The sequence below is a fragment of the Stegastes partitus genome, unplaced genomic scaffold (genome assembly GCF_000690725.1).
Source record: "Stegastes partitus isolate 25-593 unplaced genomic scaffold, Stegastes_partitus-1.0.2 Scaffold363, whole genome shotgun sequence".
Taxonomy (NCBI): Eukaryota; Metazoa; Chordata; class Actinopteri; family Pomacentridae; genus Stegastes; species Stegastes partitus.
In genome coordinates, this window is record NW_007578094.1 from 305517 (window position 1) to 329708 (window position 24192).

Sequence of the window (24192 nt, forward strand, 5' to 3'; positions counted from 1 at the left end):
TATATTATATTATATTATATGAGTAGCTCCTGTAGCCATCTTTATTCTAATGCTTGCATGTACTGAAGGAGTGTAGAGGAGGAGGCTGGGAGGAGGAGGAGGAGGAGGAGGAGGTGGTGGTGGTGGTGTTGGGGGGGGTTATCGGGAGAAAGGAGGAGAAGGACGCTGAAGGAAAACGCAGACCTCAGAGCAGCCCACCTCCTCTGCCTCCGCCTCAGAGTCCGCTCACAGATCTGACCGGGGATCAGCGCACTGGGCTCCCTCCGACACTACGAGTTACACCAACTGGGACCGAGACCAGAGGAAATCGTGTTCGTCGGTAGCCAGGTCCGCACGCCAAGACTCATCCACGGCAGAGCACGGCGAGGGATCGGACAAGACGGCACCGAGATCCAGGGGAAGACCGCTGGGAAGCCACGCAGGACTTAAAGAGGCACGTTTAGCGGCGAGCAGGAGAGCGCGGACCGGCTGGCCCCCGCAGGAGGAGTAGAATTACGCGAAGCTAATTTCCAACGTTTTCTATTCTTGGCAGCGACAGTGAGCTCCGCGAGCCACATTTATAAGGAGAGCTAGCGGAATGTAATGCTAGCAGGCTAGCTAATGTTAGCTAGCTAATTAGCTCGTCAGGCATCCGAGAGTCCGACGTGTGATCTTTATTAAAATAGGTCAGTGTTCGGCGTCGTTTGACTTTTTTTTGGGGGGGGGAGCAGAAGAAGAAGAAGCCGTACTGGATGTGCTTTGTGTCGGATCCTGGTCACAATGATGAGCCTCGCATAGCTAAGGCTAAGTTAGACAATAAACAGTGGACGCTTCACAGATATTGATGAGAATCGCCTCAATATTTTCCGCGTCTTGGGAAAATCCGTCGTGAGTGTCGAGCTGTGGAGGAGAAGGTAAAAAAAATAAAAAGAGAAGAAAAAAGAAACGAAGAAAGACTTTTGACTGGTGACTGTCTGCCGTCCAATGTTAATGTCGACCGACGTTGCATCTATAATGCTACCCGTTAGTCGGGGAATCATGGACCGGGAGAGGGACATTGATCCGGCGGCCGGACCCCTCGCCAACGCCGCCGGGGGTCCAGCGGTGGTCCGGGGGATGAAGCGTGGAGACCCGGAGCCGGACGCTCAGACAGCCGCTGCCCTCACTGACTTGGCCGGGGCGGAGTGCAAGAGACCGAGGATAGACGGGACCGGGAGCGTCGTTGGTGACATTGGACAGGTACGAACATAAACACAAAGGAGCTCACATCTGTGTGGTTCTGGTTCCATCTTAGCTCTCTGTCTGTCTGTCTGCCTATCACCTCCTGAGCATCAGTGGTGTGTTGTCAGGCTGCTCTCTCATCACCATCGTGCATCATTGCAACACACAGAAAACATTATTTCTGATCCTGTATGAAGTGTGACAGCAGTGGACCGGGCTGAGCTCTGGAGAGGGAGCAGGACCAGAGCAGACAAAGGTAATCTGATCCAGGCTCCATGGCTATGACAGGCAGCAGAGATCAGAGCCATTCATCAGGCCCGTCTCCCACAAACTAAACCATTTGCTTCGTCACATGTTCCCCCTGGTGTGTGTGTGTGTGTTTTATTTTATTATTTTATTTACATGGATGAAATTAGTCAGACTTGTGCTGATTGTTGGCAGTGAGTCACCACAGAATCCTGATGCCATTAATCGCCCCCCGTCCCTGCCTGCCTGCCTCCTTGATTGTCGCTAGGTGTTAAAAGAGAGGCAGACCAGGATTGGGGGAGGGGTCACCACAGTGAAAGACAAAGAACAGAGCTTTTTGCTGGAGGCTGAAGGAGCCAGGGGGCTCGGGGGGCCTCCTCGGCGCGGGTCTCCCCTGCTTTCATGACTCGGCTGCTGAGGCAGCAGAGCATCAGCAGCCGCTGCTGCCTCTCCGGACTAATCTGTGTGTATTACAGTAATCCAGAGGACTGATGAGCCACCTCTCTCTCTCTCTCTCTCTGGATCTATTGCTATTTATTCCTCTCCGGCTTCACAAACACCACGTCGTTGCTACACCTACACACTGTAAAGTTCCCCTAATCCAACAGTACGAGGGAAGAATTTTTCAGCTGACGTGTGGTGTTTCAGCTTCGACTAACAGTAGTGGAAGGGCAGGCGGACGCGGCTTGAGGTCATCCGCAGGTAATTGAATCCCGGGGAACTGTTAAACTACTTTAATTGGCTGTGCAGCTTGACCTGCCGCAAAGACAAATAGGTCCCACACAACGCCGCGGTGTTTGTAAGCTTCGCAGAGGATGGATGGTGCTGATGGTAAAGGTTATAGCCCGCCGGCAAAGATGACACGACAATGAAGCGTGGCACGGAGAGCATTCTGTGCTGCCCATCGGTTCTATTGATCGCCGGGCACCGGGGGGTCACGCTAATGGAATGGACTGGAGCAGAGAGATGAGTGAGTGGATGAATGGGAGATGAGAGGAAAATAATGTGCGAAGGGATACAGGAAGGAAAAAAAAAGAAAAGAAAAGAGGGTTGGATTGGAGAAGGGGAGCGAGCAGGACAAAGGAAAGGACAGAGCGGGGTTTAAATGGAAGGAGTGAGTGGGGAAAGTGGCTGGGATGGATGTGGCTGGGATTGATGGATGTGGGGGGAAATAAAGGATGGAGGCAAGGAGAGAGAGGACAGAGAGGAAATCAGAGCCATTAGCCTGCATCCACCAGGGATCATGATAAAGGATGAAGGGAAAGTGATGGATGGCAGGAACGACGTGATCAGTTGGAGGAGAGATAAGCAGCGGCGTCGGCTCTGAATGAAGATGAGCGCTACGGTGGCGGGTAAATAAAAACAGAAAATGACATTGTGGGGGGGGTTATGCTGGTGATTTTGAGCGTTCAGAGGATGCTGGCGTTAGCTCCCAGCAGTTAGGATGGGATTCCCACTGAGAGCCGGACCGCTGACCTTCCCGGCTGACTGTAAATCAGGACTGTAATAATAAATGAGAGTGCAGCCTCCTCCTCCTCTTTTGTTGCTCCCCCTTCACACCCCCCTCCCTCCTTCCCTCCTCGCCGTCCTCTGATTCGCCCCTCCCTCCTGCCTCCCCCCCAGGCATATTTCCAGATTGCTAATTGACTCCTGGTTCTTTCAGTGAGGCAAACATTCATCCCAAACCCTTCCCTTCCCCCCTCGCCGTCCTCCACTCACTCTGCTGTCCCACCTCTTCTCTGCCATTTTTGATTCCCATCACTCACATCTAGGTAATATCTCCCTTTTTTCTCCCCCCAGCTCCTTCATCTTTCTCTTTTTTTATTTCCCTGCTCTCTGCTGGTTCTGATGCTTCCCCTGGAGGCAGCGCCGTGGTCCACTCGGATGTAGTGGGAGTACAGTTTCTAACTCTCTCTCTCTCGCTTGCTCGCTGTTTCGGAGAGCCGATTTGTCCTATCGTTGGCAGTAAAGAGGCTTTGTGTCGCGCTAACGAGATCAAAGCTCATTTAGAAGAGGGCATTAACCAGAGTGATCGCTTTAATGGGTCAAAGCAAAGGGAGGTGGGAGGGGAGGGCATGAGGTGGGGGTTGATCTGAATGGACAGATCACTAACATGGGTTATTACCAATACTGAGCAATTTGTGTTTCACAGGAGCAGCGTTTAAGTGTCACTTGTTTCTGGTTGAGAAACTTTTGGTCTGCCCGGGAGCCTGATCAGTGATCTGGTCTGTCATGCTGGTAGCTAATGATAACGTATGTCCTGGTAGGGAGCTGACAGAACACAGGAACTAAAGAAGACTCTGTAGATTTTCCTCAGCACCGGAGATAAATTGCACCAGACATCTAACATCTATATTTTTTGCTGTTAAGTGGACATAATCCTGTTCTCTTGGACGTCTCGTATCAATCCTGTTACAGCACAACAAAGCGATCGTTTGACAATTAATACGATGAGATGAAAGTAGTTGGCACCATTTTTTTGACCATTGATTCATTTTTGTTGTAGTGAAAACAAATAAGAAAAAGAGTAAATTATGCTGCGTTGTGACCTCAGACGAACAGGTTAGGCTTTAATAACACCGTAGAAGAAGCAGGAAACACAACCATAGCTTCGTCCCTTTTCCTTCTTACTTCCTGTACAAACTACAGCTGCCCTTACAAAGTCATTTCTTGCCGTCCAGTCGACACATGCTACTTCATCATAATATCCTCCTCGTTGGCTTCGTGCTCTTGGCGCCTCCAGCTTATTTATGACATGTGCAAGGTAACATATGTCGGGTCAGAATGGCCAGAAAAGCATCTGGCTTGCATATTGTAGAAAAGCAGCTTCGCTGTACAAGGGCGTCCTGCTATTGTTGCTGCGTTTGACATACTGTGTGTGTGAACACACTAAATCTGGTCCTATGGACGGTGGAACGCTACACAGCTGTTTGCCAAATGCTAAAATACCTAAAAGAAGTGGAAACTAAACTTTTGGCCACAAGTCTTTGCAGTGTTTCGCAATCCGGAAAGTTGTGATTGTTGGTTTGTGTCGGCCGGTGTTTGCCGTGTTTCACCCCAGACGAGGGCAACAAAGGCCTCGACGTCAGGACTTATTGAACAAAGATGTTTTCATGTCCCAGAAGACGCACTACAAAAAAGTCCAAAAGCAGCTCAAGCGAATGCAAACATTTAGTCGTTCCTGCTGTTGCACGTACACGGAATACACGGAGGTTTATAAATGGTGCAGATTAGCTGGGTTTGGAAAACTAATCATTAATTCCAGAGGAGGAGTGTTACAGAGAGGCAGGACAAGTGCCGATCATGTCCTGATGTGTGTTAACATGTGCTGCCGAGGCTCACACACCGTCCTACCTCCTGCTAGGCCCTGTGCTGCTGTTTAATGATTGCTGCTGAACTTTGAGCCACAGCACGGCGGAGTCACCCTTGACTTTTGAACTGGCAACGATAAGCTAAAAATTCCCCAGACCGAGTTGCTCAACTCATATTTTCTCTCTCTCTCTCCTTGTCTCTGTTCGATCCAATGCTCTACTGGCACAGGTGCAACAGTGGTTTTGCCGAAGCTTTAAGAAGTAATGAGACCGAAGGAAGGAAAAAAAAGCAGCAGAAAGACACCATTCAATGATTCCCTCGCTTGTTTTCTGCCCTCCTGCTAAGCGATGCCGGCTCCTTAACATGACACTTGCATGTTAGCTCTCCCTTTATGGTCATCATGTCACTGCTGCCCCCCCCAACCCACATGCCTCCTCCCCAAGGCTGCCCCCAAACTGTCACATGTGCTCGCATCTCCGCCCACACGCACACACAGCCAAATGTCAATCCAGTGTTTCCCTTACATGGGGGTCATCCGTGATGCACCGGCCACAGTATTGTCACAGCTGTGTCAGTGTCATGAAAAAAAAAGGAAAATGCAGTCATGAAACATACCTGAATCTGTAATAAAAAATCTGTTAGGCCGTGTAGTTAAAAAAAATAAAACATATAGTGCATGTCCGTGGAGCTCTACAGGCTTTGTGTCGACGAGCTGACATAATTAGATTGGAGAGAACACAATAAAGCCGCCTGTGCAGCACATCGATGGAGGACGAAACACGTAGACGCTGTAAGTCTACACCGTATATTAAATCGAGTAGGTTTCACATCGCTGTTGCAGTAAAATATGTCCGATCCATTAAGATTATATGATTTAACGTCTACCTGTTGTGATGTCGAGCTTAATCAGTGCTTATTGCATGTCCAATCTTCTATATGTCATGTTTATTTTATGTTAAATATGATTTACTCCTTTGATTTCTAAAAAAATGCCTCCAGGCCGGGCTATAGGAGCAGAATACAAACACGGGAGCACAAACAAAGAGCGCATACAGATGTGTTTCTAAAATGAACCGTAGCCATGTATTATAAAGCCTCGATTATACTCCCTTGCGGATGCGGACAGCTGCAGACGCTATGGATGGCTAGCTGTTGCTGTACTATCTGTTCCACATCAGGTCGCATCTACGTGTTCCACGCATGCATCCTGCACACGTCTGCAGAGGAGGTCCACGTGAACTCTTGTGGACTTGGACAGAATTTATGTCATCCTTGCATACTTGTGGGAACGCTCGCCTAACAGGGAATTGTACTTTTTTAGCTGCGCTGCAAAGGCATTTAAGTGAGACGGTGATTCAGCAAAGGGCTTCGACCGTTTGACTCTTGAAGTGCTCGTCGTGCAGCATTGTGTATTCGAAGGTGGTGCATGTGATTCTAATTCGACACACTTCCTGTCAGATTTAGTGCAGATCTCCTCATGGGCCACTAGCTGTTCGTTCTGCCTGAACCCGGCTCTGTAAATGGCAAACAAATAAAGTGGCTCGGACTGAATCACATAACACCATCGCAGCGTGTCCTGGGCGTGCTCGTGGACAGGACGGTGGGGGGATGGGTGGAGAGATGTGGGGAAGGAGGGCAGCGGGAGCGACACGGACCATAAACCTGACACATGCTAATGATCTCAATATGCTAACTGGCTATACATCAGCCGCCTCCACCTCTTTAGAAATTGCTTTTTCTGACTTTGCGATAAAGGCGAGGAGACGTAATCCCGCATTCGCCAAATGCCAAATTGGACATTTGTTCAGGCGATCATTACAGGCGGCGGTAACATTCAGAAAACAATGCAGGCCGAGCCGAGGCGAGCGTCTGCTGTACGTGGGCCACACATCGGCACCTGAACGCCGTGACTCCAGGTCTGTTGTTATTAGCAGTCCACACAGTCGGCAGAGAGGAAACATCAGTCATCAATAAATCCACCCAGTAAAAAGCCTCGGAGCCCAGTTCTGTTACTGTCAAAAAAAAACCTCCAGTTCATATCAGAGGTGTCTAAGACTCCTACTCTTTTAGAAAACACATGAGCTGAAATGAAAGAAGCAGGGCTGGCTGTAGCCGTCCTGTGCACACATTTCGCTGTAAGAAAATACGCCTTCGGTTCGAGGGGGAAACTCGTCTCGTATTTCTACCCTCCCTCTCCTCGCTTGTCTTTGTCTGTCCTTATGTGTTCCCAAATTGACTGCCTCCGAAGCGTTTATCATTTTTAACTCCCATCGTCTGGCTTTGATATACCTCTCTGTCCTCGGCTCCCTTCCCCGTGGCCTGTTCTCTTAATTCCCTCTCCTTTCAGTTCCTGCAGTACCCGGCGTCGCTGTTTGATCCTCTCGCCGATTGCCTCATTTATCTCTCGCCCCCCTCGCTTGTGATTTGTTGACTCTGTGGCGTTGGGGGGTTGCTGCTGATATTGAGACACACGTTGCTGAAGGAATGATTGAAATCTGTGCATTGGGTGGTGATCTGTGATGTGGTCGTGCGGTGGAGCTGACGATATTTCCCCTTCATCTCAACTGAGGCGGTTTTTTCAAATGTTCGCGAGTTAATTCGACGCTACTGGATCTCCACTATGGTTGTGTTGGTGGTAGCAGGTGGGGGTATTTATTTTTTCTTCTTACATTTGGTGGTATGAGCACCATAAAGCCAGACATTGGCACCACCTCGGGCTGTTCTGTTCGGGACCACTGGATGCCTGCAGCAGCCCGTTTAATTACCCCGCTCCCCTCCTCCCTGCCTCCGCCTCCCTCCCCTCTCACCATCTGTTGACCTCATGTCATTTTGCCTTCCTCCACCACTGCTCCTTTTTTTTCCCCCTCCTTCGTCCTGCTCCTTACCCATTTGCTCCGACAAACTTCTTTTCCTTAAAAAGTTGGAGGTAGAAGGAGAAGGAAAATAAACAGGAGAGACGCCCTTTTAGCTTCGCCCTCCGCCGAGTCTCAGAGAGAGTGTTTATGTGTGCGGCTGGTTTTCTGTTGCTGCTGCTTTATCCCTGCCAATGCAGTCTGAAGCCCTCACGGTCAGCCAGCCGGCGCCTTCAAAGCCTCCTCGCTCGCTCGCAAACTGTATGGATGGAAACTTGCAGCAGCACCAAAGCTTAGCGTGTTAATTTTTTTGCATTTATTTATTTTTAAGTGGCACAAATGTGAGAGCCTGTGTGGTAAAAGCCAAACAGAAAGAGTGTCTTGCTTTTGTCTGGAGCAGCTAGGTATCAAGTTCAGCCCCCCGGTCCCTTCCCCCACCCGTTAAGAAAATATAAATCACATGGCATTCCTCGCTTATGACTCATTGTCTCCGTTTTGCGAATGTTTTACTGCTTTAAATTTCTCTCCCTTTTCTTGGCTTCGGCCGTCTTATTACCCACATTCCTCCTCCTCCTCCTCCTCCTGTGAGTGTCTGTCTCTGCTCTTATTTTCATCTTGTTCTCTCTTTTTCTTTTCTCCTCCGTCCGTCCTCCCCCATCCATCCATCCATCCAGCTATCCCGCTCAATCCCTTCCTCCCTCCCTCCTCTCTTGCAGACAGATTGATTCCAGATGTTGCTAAACTCTCCCCTCTCTCCCTCCTTCTGTTCTCCTACATAAACTCCTCCTCCTGTTTCTTCTTTCTCTCTTTCTTTCTTTCTTTCTTTCCACTCTGCTCTAGAACCAACAGTGACTCTACAATTTGATGGTCAGGGATAATTTTGGTTTCGCTGGCATTCCAGTTTTCCTCCTCGCTTCCAGCTACACCCTTACTTTTGACTGTTAGTGCGACAAAAACACAAATTCTCAAACATCAATCACTTGTAATTGTATGTATTTTTTTTTTTGTCCCCACCACCGAAGCAGTACAGCGCAAATGCAGCTTCTGCGACGAAACCACAACGTCAGCTCGGTCCCGTTTGAAATGCACTGCGATGTCGGTAACTCCCAACATGCATCTCTTTTTATTTAAAATAGGAAGAGTCCTCTCATTCCCGTTGACATTGCCCAGGGCTTTGTAGACTTGAGGTTTTTCTGTCGGCCCCCCTCCACTCCCCTCCCATCCTGCATTTCCATCTGTGCTGTATTGAGCACCAGCCGCTTTCTACACACTCAGTATGTTGCTCAATATAAGTCTGTCCATTCCCCCCTCCACCACCACCACCACCAACCCCTGCAAATGCGGCGCACCAAGGAGAGTGTTCCCCCTGGGGACGAGGCACGAGGGGGAAATTGGTTCCAGATGAAACAGGAAGTGGCGAGAGCAGACAAAGAAAGGGCTGTTTGAGACAGGGGGGGGGGAAAGGAGGACGGGCCCGGAGTCTGGACACACATCCAGAGTCCGAGCTCGCTCATGCATCAAACGGAAAACGCTCTCTCATTGCTATTCTTTACATCTGGCCCGTGTTTTTTAGCATTCACTCCCGTTCCCCCTTGGCTTTCCTGTAGCCCACTCTGTCTAGACACCCGCTCCTTCATCCGTCCACGCATCATCTTCACATCTGTGTAACCTGCATGTCTCCGGTCGGGCTGCGTGAGCTAGCCGTCCTGCAGTAATAGCTGTTTATGTGAAGTGTGTGTCAGTCTGTCTCCATAAAATGACAAACTGAGACAGCTAAATTGTCAATTGCATTTACGGGAAATTTTTTTGATTTAAAAGAACAAACAAACAAAAAAACATGTCACCTGTGATTTCATAGGAAAGGCGTCCAGGGTTTACGTTTAGACACCAAACTACAACATATTGGTGGATGCTTTCACCCATTACAACAGGATGCACATTTTAAACAACTTTCTTCAGCAGCGTTATCAATTAATAATGAGAATATTGTACATTTGTCAATGTATTGTCAGTTTTTTCAATTATAAACACATGATTTTGCCGTCACAAGTGGCTTGAATAAACCAGCCGACTGCAATTAAAAATGTCGTCTCAACAGGCCAAAGCTTGGCTTGAAACAGTGAGCGCTTGACGTAATCGATTGTCTGCAGTTGACGTTTCCATTACGGTTCCCTGTTGCAAGCTAATCCCCCACAATGCTGTCTGCCTGCCAACATGGAACCACCCATAGTCTGAGTAAATGCGTCATTGGGTCACTACGCGATAAAACTATAAGATGCTCCACCTGGTGGAACAACCAGGTACTGCAGCTATTGGACAGTACATTTACTGACATGCATTAAAATACAATGGTTAAAATACAAACCTTTCACTACACGCTTGAAGCTCGTCCTCCATTTTCTGGGTTACCAGGGTGACCAGTCCAACCCCATCTATTACACAAGACTCGTCGATTAGCAACATATTTGTGATCTATTACAAACAAACGTAATGCGGCAGTTTCACTCAAGACCTGAGACTGCAGTGTCGTCGTATACATACTTACTTATCCTGTTAACGTCTGTTGGGACACTTACAGCGTGTCAGACGATGCACGGTTACGTCACAGTTCACCATTTATCCTTATCGAGGGCATCATCAGGGGTTAGCCCCCAATCCGCTAGGTCCCCTGACACCAGCTCCTCCCATGTTTTCCTGAGTCTTTCGTTTTCTGGCGACATCCAAGTTCCTGATTTTGTTGATGAAGTGAGTACTAAGGTGGACATGTCTGAACCATCTTAGGCGGCGGTACCGGTAGTTTTGTGGAGACTAGGGCTGGACCCAAATAGCCGAACAGCCGATTATTCGTTCGCTGTGCTGGAATCTGGGTGCCAATTTTGATCTTCGAATATCCCCCTGTTCCCCACCGCCGCCACTGACACTGGCAGCAGATATAACACTGTGACCACTGGTGGCGGAAACGCCTGCTCAGTACTGCCCCATCAGACCGAATGCTCAACACGAATATTCACCCGCCACCACCTCCCAACTACTCGGGATACTCGTCATTAATTGGGCCGAATATCCGGAGAACAGAAACTGCTATTGGGACCAGCCCTAGTGGAGACCTGGTTGCACCGAGGCCTTCTCTCACACACTTGCCCTTGATTGGCTGGATGAATGCTGTCAGGAAGTGATGCCCGCAGCAGGCAGCTCGAGGTCAGGGCCGGGAGGTTAACTCTGTTGACACTATTCAGAAGTCAGATCTGCCCTCCTCATTGCGGCGGCGGCAGCACACGGCCCACACTCAAGCTGCTGGCTGAATGGAGGAGGCCAAAGGGGCAGCACACGGATCTGAAAGATATCGCTGATTAAACGTAATGAACACATCAGCAGCTCTGAAGACGACAAGCTCCCCCTCCCCATCCCCCAACATACACTTACACATCTTTCTTTTACCCTCCCTCCCAGACCTTCCCCCTCATCCTCGGCCTCGTCCCCTCCCCCCGGCCCCGTCTTGCCTCGGCTCCTCCTCGAGAGCAGAGGCATGAGTCTCGCTGGGCGGTCATGTTTTCTCTGAGAGGCACGCCAGCAGGCTAAACTGTGCCGGAGTCATCCCTCTCACTGCTGTCAAAATATCATCATTTGGTTAACTTTCCCCCATTGTTCCAGTCCTCCCCTTTTCTTCCCCTCCTCTCTTTGTCTTTCTGTCCTCTCTTTCACCTCCTCCTCCTCCTCCTCCTCCTCCTCCTCCTCACCTAGTTCTGCCGCAAACAATGGCTGCTCTTGCCGGGGCAAAAACGACACGGAGGAGAAAATAATAGTCGCAAAGAAAAGCGAGTGAAAGAGACAGAAATAATCTAATTAAAAGTAATTACAGAGCAATTAACCACAACAGTGGTTTCTGAGCGGGGTCAATGAGGAGGGGGGGGGGCTCACCCTCTGCTCGTGGCTTTTGATTGGTTAGAATATGAACGCCTGGTGGTTCAACAGTCATGGCGTCCACACAGACTCACTCCTCGCTCTTCTGTCCTTGTATTAACGCCCAGCATTGTTGTTTTTATGTATCCTCAAACAGCAGCAACCAGCTGATGGTTTAAGTTTTCAAACATGTTTGTTTTTAAATAGAAACAGGCTGTGATAATATTGTAAGATAGTAAAAAAAACATCCTGTTCTCATGTCGGTTTACAAACAAGTCAGGTTTGTTTTGTCCACGAGTGCGTTTCATGTGAGATTTCAAGTTTCTGGCCCATCATGCTGCATGCACTCATTTTTCAAAAAGCCCAGCCACTCACACCGCTCTCATCCCTCCTGTTGTCTCTTGCAGAACAATGAGCCTTTAAACCCCGGTTTCCATGGATACCCACCTCACAGTCAGGTAAGAGATTAGAGACTTGCTTGCAAAAATCTCTGTAACAATAAATTAAAAAATAATGTAGCGCAGAATCCTCGACTGGCTCGATGCGTCGGCCTGCTTTGAGCGGCGAGACTCTGTGAAGTCCAATTAATGTGCCTGTTGAAGATGTATGAGAACTGAATGGTGATAGTCTGGTGACATAATCTGCATGATTTCAGAACACTTGATTCTTCCCGGTCAGGTGATTGTAATGTCGCTGGCTGTGTTGTACTACAGTGTTATTATTTACAAGGTTCCTCTCCTGCTGCCTCAGAGATGATCAGACGAGTCGATGGAAGAGGAAGCGGGAGCGAATGAGCTTCTCTTTCAAAGATCCTTAGAAAGTAGAGAGAAATTATGCCGTCACCTTCTTCAAGCTAAGCTCTGCAGGCAGACTGTTCCCATCCTTTCACACTTTCTCTCTCTTTATGCCTCGCTCAGTTTCTGTTTTTTTTTTTCTTTCCTCATTCTAAGTGTCTCTCTATGCATATTGCGCTGGGTAATGAGTGCCTTATGTGTGCGGCGTGGCGGCGGGGTAGCTGACTATTTTCTTATCTACCTCCGAGCAGCAGAGCGCGTTGAGCGGCTCAAACCAGCTCAGCGCTCGTGTGGATGATGTGTGCGAACCCCCCCGCCCCTCCAATTCGAGTGTGTTTGCGAGAAAAGGCCTCGGTGAGCTCGGCTGCACCTTTTTTTTTTGTGTTTTTTTTTTTTGTGCACGCGCCCCAACATGCGTCTCCGGTTTGGGATGTGCAGCTCTCTGGCAGTGCCACAGGAGGGGAGTGTTGATCTGTGAGCCTGTTCGCCCCCAGCCTCCCTCCCCACATCGCAGGAGATTCTCCTAGACCTCTCTCATGTATTCTGTGTTTTTTTTTCTTTTTGCCCTCGACTACTCTGCTTGACTCTCCCGCTCCGACTATCTCCTTCCTCGGGAGCTCTCCTCTCCGAGAGCGAGGCATTGTGAGAATTTGGCTTTAAGGTTTAATTTTATTTAGATTTCAATCCCCCCCTCCTCCTCCCTCGTGGCCAGAATTGAGTTATTTCTGGTGTTGACCTCCCAACATAAAATAAAAATTGGAGATTAAAGGCAAGACGGGAAGAGGAGGACGAGGCAGAGAAGTGGAGCAGAGGTGAAACAGAAATGGAGGGAAGTTATTTAAGCCGGCTTGCCCGCAGGGTGGAAAATCATACAATAGCCGGTCGCTCGGTTCGAGCAGCCTTACTGTATGCATAGTTCAGTCTTGACTCTCCCCCCGTCTGGGCGGGTAAGGCAAACACCTGGGCAGAGAGCGCTCGTGGTCCGCGGCACGTCTGAGCTCTTGTCATCTGTTAAATTCAGAGCCGACGCAGATTTCTGCATTTGTTTTATAAATGATTTAAAAGTCGTCCCTGCTAATGTATTCTGCCCTTGAGCACACATATTAGGAGTCTCCAGCGCGCTAGCTGCTGGTTATCATGCAAATGGAGTTAGCCAAGCCTAGCTAAGAAAGATTGGCTTGTTCATTGCTGCAGTACATTTGTCTTGGTAATGCTCCTGTCTTATATTATTTATGCATGTTTGAACTGCCTGTAGGTCTGCCCGTGTCAATATGAGTGTGTTAAATGGTGACAGGGCTCCTGTGGGGCGCTGGATGTGTGTGGACGGGTGTGTCCGTGGACATCCTGACCCGTGGGTGCAGACGTCTCAGCATCCCGCTGTTCGGGTCACAGAAATGATCAGGGTTAACAAGACTCACAGAGGCAAGCCAGAGCCTGCACACCGAAGCATTTTCTAACATTTAACAATAGCAGAAGTATAATTGCAGGTCGTAACCTTCACACCAGCTGTGGTGAGAATGCTCTGGATGATTAGTCTGGAACAGTGAACGTCTGGGTTATTGATTATCTGTTGATGCTATTTTGAAGAACGAGGCCTTTGTTTGGATTAGCTTGATGAGTATTGGCTGGATGTAAGCGTCTGTGTGCCAGCCGAGGTGCAATATGATCACATCTGTGTGTACATTATGTGCATGTGTTTGTGTGCGAGTGCATGTGTTTATCGCTGTGTTCAGTCTGTGTACTTAATCCCGAGATCATCCCCCATTCATCCTCTCATCCTCCTCACTTACAGCCCTAATCCTGTCATCCCTCGCTCTTTTTTTCACCCAGCCCTTTATCCATTTATCTCCCTATCCCTTTATCTCTCGCTCGCATCCACTGCCCCGCTGTCCCAGCCCCCTCACTCCGGCCCAGCTCCTTTCATTTGCCCCTTCCCGCCCCCCCCCCCACCACCACCTCCAATCACTTATCTTTCCCTCCCTCCATCCCTTCATCCCCCCTGGACCCAGTTCTAGCCAAACTCAGCAGATGTCTGAATGCTTGGCATCAGGGCTTTTTTTCCGCAGAGTTCAGTCCCTCCCATATGAAAATGCAGTGCAAGGAACTGCACTCTCATCTCTGCAAATTAAGCGCCTCCTAACAATACGGCGCTGGAAAGTGACGGACCTGAGCCCGAGCCAGAAGGGAAAAGGCGCAATGCAGCGTGCAGATTCGCGCTCAGGTTGAGGTTTTAGACGCTGGGATCGGGGCTGGCGCTGCCTCAGTTCTGTGATACTTCCATCTGTGTGATGAAGGCAGCTGCCGCAGAGAGATGATGATCTGGGAGCCTACCCACGCAGCTAGCTACCTAGCTGTCTACCGGCTGGACTACCTACCACTGCTTTTTGGAGCTGACAGGCTGCCACGCAATAAATAAATCATCAAAAAAAAGCTGCAATGCAGTGGGGGTCGCATTCGTGTTCTGTGCTCTCAGGCTGCCTGTACGTGGATAGAAGACAGCATCTTCTTCCCTTCCCTGTCTTCTCTTGTCTCTCTCCAGGGGTTTGAGGAGACAGCAGCAGCTTTCTGCCTCCATCCAGACGCAGGGTTAGATGGCTACATGGAAGGATGATGCTTTGATGGATAGGAGGGATTGAAGCTGAAAGGGAGGGAAAGTTTTAAAAGAGGGGCGGGAACAAGAGGAAGCGAGGGGGAGCAGCAGGACGTGTAACGCGAGCGCGTGAATGACAGCCGCAGAGCAAAGAGACGAGAGAGAGAGGAGCAGAGGAGAGACTCAGGCTGGCAGGAGGACAGAGACGGAAAGGCCCGAGGGGGATCAGAGCAGCAGGGCCGCCGAGACGCCGAGGAGAGAGGCCCAGAGTGACAGGCCGACAAGGCTGGCGTGCTGAAGAAGTAGAAGAAGGGACGCCGGCGAAAGGGAAGGAGGAGGAAGAGGGAGTGAACGAGGGAGAATTTGAATGTGTGAGACAGACGTGGACTGAAGCCACCGTCGGCTCATGGTCCTAGAGCACAGGAGAGGAGGAACAGGAGGAGGAGGAGAAGCAGAGAGGGAAGGAGAGAGGAGAAGGAGAGTGGAGAGCTGGTCAGCAGTTGTTCCTGTAGATCAGACCATGATGGGGCTGTACTACCCAGCTGTGCTGCCGGTAAGTTCACGTCTGGAGCAGAGCCTCTGGCTTTAAATGGCTGATGTTTAGTGCTGCAAGGAGAAAGTTTAACAAAACAACAGGAGAGATTATTAATGTGTTTATTTTAAATGAGTCTGGCTTGATGAGGCAGTGATGGGTGTGCTGATTATGGTATGGCCTGTTCTGGTTCGCTGTGTTTTGGCCCAGGTGAGGCCTTTGTCAGATAGTTGGCAGGGCATCAGGCTAACAGCAGGGCTTGTCCCTGCAGCTCTGCTGCTTTCACTTTTTTAACTCTTTGCACCCAATTATCTGTGCTTACACTGGAAGAATCATGTTTGCTGCTTGTTTTTTTTTTAAATGCATTTTGTCCTCGTGTCACTGGGTTGCAGATGATATTCTGGGAGCTTGCACGAGGGCTGCAACTAGAATAAGACTTGCTGCCGTGGATTGTAATGTTTATACAGTTGATGTTGTGTACTAGCTGCTCTTACCATATGGTGGGCGTGTCTGTGCTACTTTAGCTGAGAGACAGCCCGAGGATAGGAGCTGTTCTCTGGCTCTGTTCTGGCTTGTCCTGCTCTCTGGTCTCGGGTTCCTCTGGGCCTCGGGGCGGGTGTTGGGATTCGGGGGGGAGATACAGGCGCATGTGGTTGCAACTGCCTGCGTTGACATGCACGCCGGTGCCGCGGAGCTCCCTCCACGCTGACTGCACACAATGTCACGTTATATTTCGTATGCACGCGTGTGTCATGTCATGTCATGCGCGCCGAGGGTGGAGGCTGAGATTTTGTCGAGCGATTCGGCGTTGTCATCCAAGCTTGTCCGTGCCGTTTAAACGTCATCTGTCGCCCGAATTGAGGGAGACAGGTGCCAAAGCACAGTTGTTTCTGTGCACAGCAGACACACTTGTACCAGTTGCCGGTGCACTTTAGCGCCTCCTCTCTTACGGCACAACAAACCTGCATACCTGCACTTGACCCGTCCACAGCCGCCCTCATCTGGACAGTCCTTGAAGAGAGATTTTTAATAACAACAGACGCTGCAGTTGAGAAGATGGGCTCTTCTGTGAAGTCCTAATTACTGTATGAAGCGCTTCACACCAGAGTCACCGAACATTTCCTCAGACTGACCATAAACGCTGACCTGTACCGTCTAACTGTGCATACGACATGACACGGCGATGCATGTCACATCCACAACATGTCCCTCCAGACCTCTTAAATATCATAATCAGACGTCTCTGCTGTGTTTTCCTCCCCTCTATCTGTCCTTCCTGTGTTTTTCCTGTTTTTCCTCTCCCCCTCCTCTACATCCCTCCCCCACCTCACAGGCTGTAAGCTAAACACATTACTCGTCTTCAAAGAGAATGACGCCAAATGGAGGATGGCGGTAGTAACCGGAGGGCCGTGAGGGGCAGGGCACGGGGTGGAGGGCGAGTTCCATGTGGGAATGCACTTTGAAGGTGACACAGCGCCACTCGCACCGGCCTCCTGTAAAATTTATGACGCCGCTCTCTATTTTGGGCGACACATCTCTGTCACTGCCGTACAGGCCGCTGACACACGGCTCGATAAGTCAGATATTTGGGATTCCTCGTCTCACCTTTAAATTAGGGCCGGGCGGCGTTAGTTCTCTAAACCGACACCGCAGCAAAACACAAACTAGGATGGAGCCTTGAAGTATTAAAAAAAAGACTTTTTTTAAAATATGTGGCACAGCATATATAAAAAGAAATGATAAATAGCCTCTTGGAACGTAGCCTTCAAGTATTTAAAACAACAAAAACCTGCTGTGTTATAAAACTCACTCGTTCGACTTCCTTGCGAGGACTTTGATGTGAGATTTTGTCGTGTTTTCTGAGCCTCTGAGAGCTTCAGATATGGGTCGACTGCTTCTTCTCTAATGCTGTTAAAGACCTTCAGGAAAACGAGAGGCCGCTGCTGCTCTGTTGTACGTTGGCAGGCGGTACGGTAACGCCGCCGGTCTGCTAACCTCATCAGCAGCTCGTTATGAGCCGTCGCCACGTTAGCCTAAACAAGCTAGGAGTCAGATCACAGACAGGTAGAGTTTGCAGATGATGTGTTTTTAATATAAAACTAAAACTCGTCCTGAAACTGAATCCCTCCACACACGACCTCTACAGGTGTTTTTGTTCCTCTACCTCGATTGAACCGTTGCTCAACCTGCAGCAGCGTTTTAGAGAAATCACCCACTACGGTCGTCTGTCTGTCTGCTAGCTGCAGCATCTTCGACTTTTTTTACACCAAAGCATCTGTTCTCATAACATCTGAACCAATATATGGAATAAATGCATTTTTATTAAGAGTTATTATCATTGCACTGACTGGACACTTTGTCTTTTGGAGCTTCTGTAACGGTGAACGTTGTTTTTGTAGATTTGCAGAACTCAGTTAGCTGGAGTGTCGTAAGCTAACACTACTAGCGACGCCATTTTCCAACCAAAAATGACCTCATGAGTATATTTTCCGTCTCAGTTTTCAGGGGTCTCCTGGCTCTGGTTGACCAACAGGTTCTGACTAGTTGACTAGACTGAAAAACACTCTGTCTGGTGATGGGAGTTTACTGGTCGGCTTTGTTCAGTCTACCTGCTGAGTGGTCGATGTTAACCAACCAGCGAGCTCAGGCTGATGACGACAGACAGTAGCTGGATGAGGCAGCAGAACTCTCCTCTCAGAACCTAACTGGACTGGATGTTTGGACCGTCTGTTGCTTGGTTAATGTGATTCTATACCCCTCATTGTTTTAATAGAAGCCATATTTCCTGCGTTACCTCGAGGGCAGTGTGTTCGTGCTGTGCAGTGTCTCAGAAGCCTTCATGGCGACAACACGGGCGTCACTGCATAAACAAGACCTCCACAAAGTAGAAAAGAAAACTACGGCATCATTCTGCCTGTGATAGATGGTGTTTTAACGTCGACCCGGGTGGCCGACCGACGTGTCCGACTTGGCAGAGCTGACAGACACGCCGACTCGCTCAGAGGAGTCAAGTAGAGGCAGGTTAGCGAATATTTTTAATAGCATAATTACATTATGTCCTTAAACACAAGTCAAACAAGTGAGATTATTTTGGGACAAGTGAGTGACAAGTTTTTTTCTTCACTGGCAGAATTTGAGTTTGTTCTTCTTTATTTTCAGGATATAGTCACATGTTGATAAATAACATCGACTCTATTGGCGGCTCAGGCTCTAATAAAGACTTAAAATTAAAATTAAAGATATGTTTATTGGTGGCTTTATCTTTTTAGCTAACTTTGCAAAGTGTTCATGCTGATAATGTTAGCTCAGGTTGCTGCAAGATGGTTAGAAACCTGATCGACTAAATCCTGCAGAAAGAGCAAAAGCAGGAGGATAAAACTTGCGCTGAAGTCCTGCTGCACTGATCTCTCAGAGGATCAAACCTTTAATAAGCAGAGTTTAGACATGTGAAGGTGAGGAGCTGATCTTAATGAAGAGCTCTTCAGTAAATCCTCCTTTTGTTTCATGTCTTCTTTCCACATCCTCCTGTGCTTTGCTCTGACATTGTCCAAATATTTTCTTTTAATTAATACAAAACGTTAAGCTCCATTTTTCTGTCATATATTTTTTAAAATTGCTTTTCCTGATGTGGTATCGCTTCGTTATCAGTACCAGGATAACGACGCAGGCATCATATCAGAGTCATAGTTTAGCTTGATGGCAGCGCTACAGTCTGCAGCATTCTGACCTAGTTTTGTTTTTTTTTCTGTGCATGATGAAATAACTTCCCCGACTGTTTTGCTCACGCCGGTCCAACAACACGCTTCATCGATGTTGTCGTCTGGCCGCGTTCTGCAGGAAAAAAACAAAAAAATTTAGAAATTGAGATTTGGATTTAGGCCACATCACACACTTGATACTAGAGCGACAAACCGGCTTAGTCAGACGTTTAATTGCCAAATTATGTTCCACACTGGCCACAATAATGGGCCGGTTTGGACCGGGCCTCAGCGGGGGCGGACTGCAGGGGACGCGGCACCATAACCGGCCTGCTTGTGTGCCAGCTCGGTCTGATTGTGCACCGAGCCCTCGGTTAGCACAACAACAGGCCTTCAAAGAATCTGCAAAGGGATCCACACCCAGCGTCTGCCTCCCTCGGGGTTCTGCCTGGATGTTTGCTTGTGGGAGTGCAGCTGAGATGGACAGAATAGTGCAGCTGTGCGCTCAAATTGACAGGTACTGTGTGTGTTTTTTGTATTCGCTGTAAATGTCAGGGCACAGTAAAGCAAACTGGCTTTAACCAGGTAGCTGCACGCTCCGCTTCGCTCCTCATCCTGTGGGATTATGGGCATTTCTTTGTGTTTCTCCCAAAGGAGAGCGACAGATAATACTGACATCCCGTCTCACGTAAACACACAGTAGCTGTTAGCGCAGATTAAACACTAAGCCAACGTGAAGAGTCCTCGGTGTTGGTGGCCTAATGCGATGTGTGAAACTGCTGCACCTCGGGGTTAACTGTTCTCCCACCACCAATAAAAACCACAATGATATTGTCCGACACTAATGCCGCTCTAACTGCCGTCGCCTGAGGCTGCGTGTGGTGGGCTGAGGTGTGAAAGCACTCGCCGTGGTCGCTCGCAGCCACGTGCACGGTGCGAGCGATGCGATGTACGGATGTGGTGCAGGTGCTGAACCTCCTACCTGCTCCTGCATGATGCAGCGTGACGCCGGACCTCCACGCAGGCCGTGTCCCAGCATGCACTGCAGCTGCTGGATTTTAAATTTCTTTTGCAACAGATGCAACAGCAAATCAGAGTAAGGAGATGCAAGATTTTACTGAAGTGTTGGTGCAAAAATGCATGAAAACATTCAACGTGATTTGTTTTCATTGATCCGTTTCATTGATAACAGTTGTATTATAAAAGTTACACGTAAGTAATAATGATAATAATTATGATCTGGTGAGCTGTCACACCCTGAAACATGACTCATCGTGTCGGGCTGAGAACTAGGTTAAGTGTGTTTGAGCTGAATTAGCCTTTTTCATCATGTGACACAAACATTGCCGACATCACGGTGGTTCAGCCGAGGACTGTTTACTCAGTGCCAGGAATGTTCATTAGTTCATCGAACCCGGTGCTCAGGCCCACGGCACCGTCTTTAATACTGGATAGAAGATTCAATGCTTAAGTTCTGGGTGCTTGTTTTTCTTTGACGTCGCAGGTTCTGCAGATACAACAACAACAACAACAACAACAACATCTTTGTTGACGGCAGCGAGTGCAGCATCGGCTCTGCTGTGACCTTTTGGTCAGCAGCAGTCGAGCTGTATTTGCATTTCAGTCGGAGCGCACAAAGCCAGTAAACAAATGGTGTCACAGAGCTCCACGTGTTTATATCGTCATCAACATGTTAAAATCCTGATACGCTGCTGCTCTTATTGTTGTAGCCGTGAGGAGGAATGCTATCGATATGTCGTCCAAAACAGAGAACAGTTTATTGTTGCTGTTAGGTTGTGACGGCTGCATGTGTTGATTTACAAAGACAAGTGTTAGCTTGTTGAGGCTAACGTAGTGCTAACTAAGGTTAGCAGGCTGCTGTTGTTAGCATGTAGTCTGTCAGAGTATGATATTGAAATATATACTGACTGTCTGTATATTGAAAATGGCTGCCAGATTGACCCAAAACTGGAGAAACTGGTGACTCTACCTGGTGTATAGATATCTGGCTGCTTAAATTTTTAATTTGTTTCCATATTTACCTCGAAAAGTCTTTTTCTCACATGACTATTAGCTTCACGGTTGCACTGAGGGGTGCAGATATTGTTGTTTTTGCTGAATGGGTTCAGAGCAAACTAATTATTTGTAGCTTAACTCTTAAACCAGACCTGTAGAACAGAATTATTTAAATAAATATCATGATTTTAAGGTTGGATTTAGTTGTTTTTGTGATGGAGCAGCACAAATGAGTAGTTCAAGGACAATTCTTGCCGTATTTGTCATGTTTGGATCTAAAAAATGGTTGAATTTTGACATTTTTTAAAAAGACGATGGACCTGTCAGAGCCCTCACCAGGTTTTTTTTTGCTCAAAAGGTTAATTTTATTCCTTTTAATTGCTGTTGCCTTTTTGTTTTCCTTCTATTTTGATTTAAACGCACATTTAAAAGTATGTTTTAGTTAATAAATGTTAAGTATTATCTTCTTTGTTGATTAATCTGCAGATAATTTTGGGATCAACTTTTTTTTTTCTTTAAAATCAGTCAGAAAATGGTGTAAAATGTCAAAACCAGTCGTCTAAAGCTCCAGAAAATCCAGTTTTCTATCAATAATATCAACGTCATTAACAAAGAAAAGGACCAAATGGAACTGGTTCAGCTAATTTTGGCATGTTTGACCAAAAAAACAATTATTTCAATGATTAATTGACTAATAATTGCAGCTCTAATAACAAACTCAGCCTTTATGCACACTTATGACCGTCTTCAGTTCATTAATTCTTCCATGTGCGAGCCGAGTTCCAGCCTGTTATTTGCTGATCTAATGATTTAATGTGTGTTTTAATCCATCGTAGTTTGTTAAAAGAACAACATCAGGAGTTGTGCAGTGATTTTTTTTGCCCAAAGGTGAGTCAGAGTGTCGGAGGAAAGGCTGTCCGTGTGATTATGGTGATGACGCTGACGCTGATCAGAACTGTCAAAAACCGACAAGCTGCATGTCACAGATCTCAGCAGAGCCACAGAGCCGCTGACACTGATAGACAGCGTCGAGTTAGCCCCGAGTTTAAAGGGGACCTAATGAGCGTCCGGAGCCGTGAGGTCCTCCTGGCGCCTCAGCATCGATTACGAGCTGAAAGTTCTGTGTGAGGCCTTTGTTTTCACCAAACAGCCGTCGTGGTGTCCTTGGTCGTGAGCCAGTGAAATATTGATGCACCTCCAGCGTCGGTGCGATCCGATTGGCCGGCGGTCAGGAAGGAGCTTGTGCGCGGAGGTAACCGTACAAGGAGGTGGGCCGTGGCTTTGATGGACGTCACGGTGCAAGTTTGAGCGGCTCGAGGGGAGAGTGCTGGTGGTTTTAAGAGGAAAAAAAAATAAAGAGAGAGAGAGAGAAAAAAAGAGCCCTCTGGCTTTCATCAAGTGTGGCAGGCAAGAATGAAGAGGGAAGGGGAAAAAGGGCGGGTGTGCAGGGGGGCGAGCGCCGCCACTCCAACCACAGGAAAAGCAAAGAGATGGATTGCAGAGGCAGAGGAGTCTGTAAGTAGAGTGAAGCATTTCTCTCCTCCGCCAGACAACTTTGCCGACAGTAGATTGTTCCGGTCGACAAACCGTCATGAATTTGCATGACTGATGAGTTTCAGTAGCGCCGCCGCCGCCGCCGCTCGCCTGTTTGTTCTGTGTTTCTGCTGCACTCGGGCGGTTCGAGGCCGCAGACAGACGCACGCCTGAAAGGTTTTTGCCGTGAACAGGCCTCTCCTGCCTCCCATCCTGGCTGCGTGTGGAGAAACATATGGTGTCTCAGGTAACTCCAGCGCCGTGTGTTTGTGTGTGCATGGGAGTGAAGCGGCGTGGATGGATGGGTCCCACTCCAGATGGGCCCGTTTTTTTTTAACTTGTAATATCAGATTGTTGATTTAAAGAATAAAAGAAAGAGACGTCTCAGCCGACACTTGATCTCCTTTGGTTTCTGCTCGTTTCTGGCCCGTTTAAATCTTATCTCCCAAAGTCAAAATTCAGTCTGGAAAGTTTGTCTTGAGCCCAGGCATGGCTCGAGCACAGCGTCTCATTATTTCCTATAATCCCCCTTCCCTCTCTTGCTAAGTCCCCCTTTTATTTTTCCATTATTTCTTTTTTCCCCTTCTCCCCGTGTGATAATGCGATGCTGCCATGTAGGGCAGCGCTGCTCCTCCTCAGTCGGCCCGTCAGGAATGCTCGTGTCGACTCGTACCGTTATCCAGTCTGATCTTAATCCACTGACGGATTTCGTCCCTCTCGCTGCCGGTCCATCGATTTATCCCGTGATTCATTTCGACTTGCGGAGTCACCAGACTTTCTTAGACGAAATGTAAAAACGCACACGTGGGCAGAAGTCACTGTTTGTGTCCATCAGTCTGTCCGTCCCACGACTCGGGAACATCTTGAGCGAAAATGTGTTTGAACGTGGTGCAAATATTTAAACTAATTTTTGGAAAATGTTGAGCCCAGAACACCTTCAGTGTTCCTTGGCGGTGAGTCTCCAAGTTCTCCTATTTGGTGTTTTGATGATGATGGTGGTGGAGAGCAACACGTAGATCCTAAATCTGTCATTTCTGTTTGTTTGGGTTGTAATCTGGGGACTCTGGAGGTCGAAGCATCTCAACAGATTGCTCCTATCAGGATTCTTGCCTCAAAATGGGGCAAGTGGACTCATGTCAGCAAAACGCCCCTCACAGCGTAAAGGCGCCAAATCCACCAGTTTTCAAAATGAAATACCAATAAGTGTTATTTCTTGTCAATGTTTTTGTTCAGGATGTAGACTGATTGGTTAACGGAGGCTGAAGCAGCAGTTTAAACCTCTCTGATAGGAGCCGAAATATTAAAAACCTGATCACTGTGTAACGACAGTACAGTTGATAATCCGACCCTTAACAATCCTAAACCTGCTATCCGACAGGTTTTTAGGAAAAAACCAACAGAACCCATAAAAACAGCCTTAACATAGCGACAGCCTTGGATTCTGACTCCGACATGACATTTAATGTCACCAATCAGGATGACGGCGTATTATCTGACTGAACAATCCCACAGATTGGCT

At 48.2% G+C, this 24192-nt stretch overlaps 1 protein-coding gene across 1 annotated transcript in view; it reads left to right on the plus strand.

Moving 5' to 3' along the window:
* The first annotated feature begins 210 nt into the window (after positions 1-210).
* LOC103359285 (RNA binding protein fox-1 homolog 2-like) overlaps positions 211-24192 on the plus strand; it is a 55065-nt gene continuing 31083 nt past the window's right edge. Inside the window, exons 1-2 of the mRNA XM_008284543.1 lie at positions 211-1218; positions 11918-11968. Of these exons, the coding sequence (XP_008282765.1) occupies positions 964-1218; positions 11918-11968 (306 nt within the window). The 5' untranslated portion in view covers positions 211-963. The remainder of the gene's footprint in view (positions 1219-11917; positions 11969-24192) is intronic.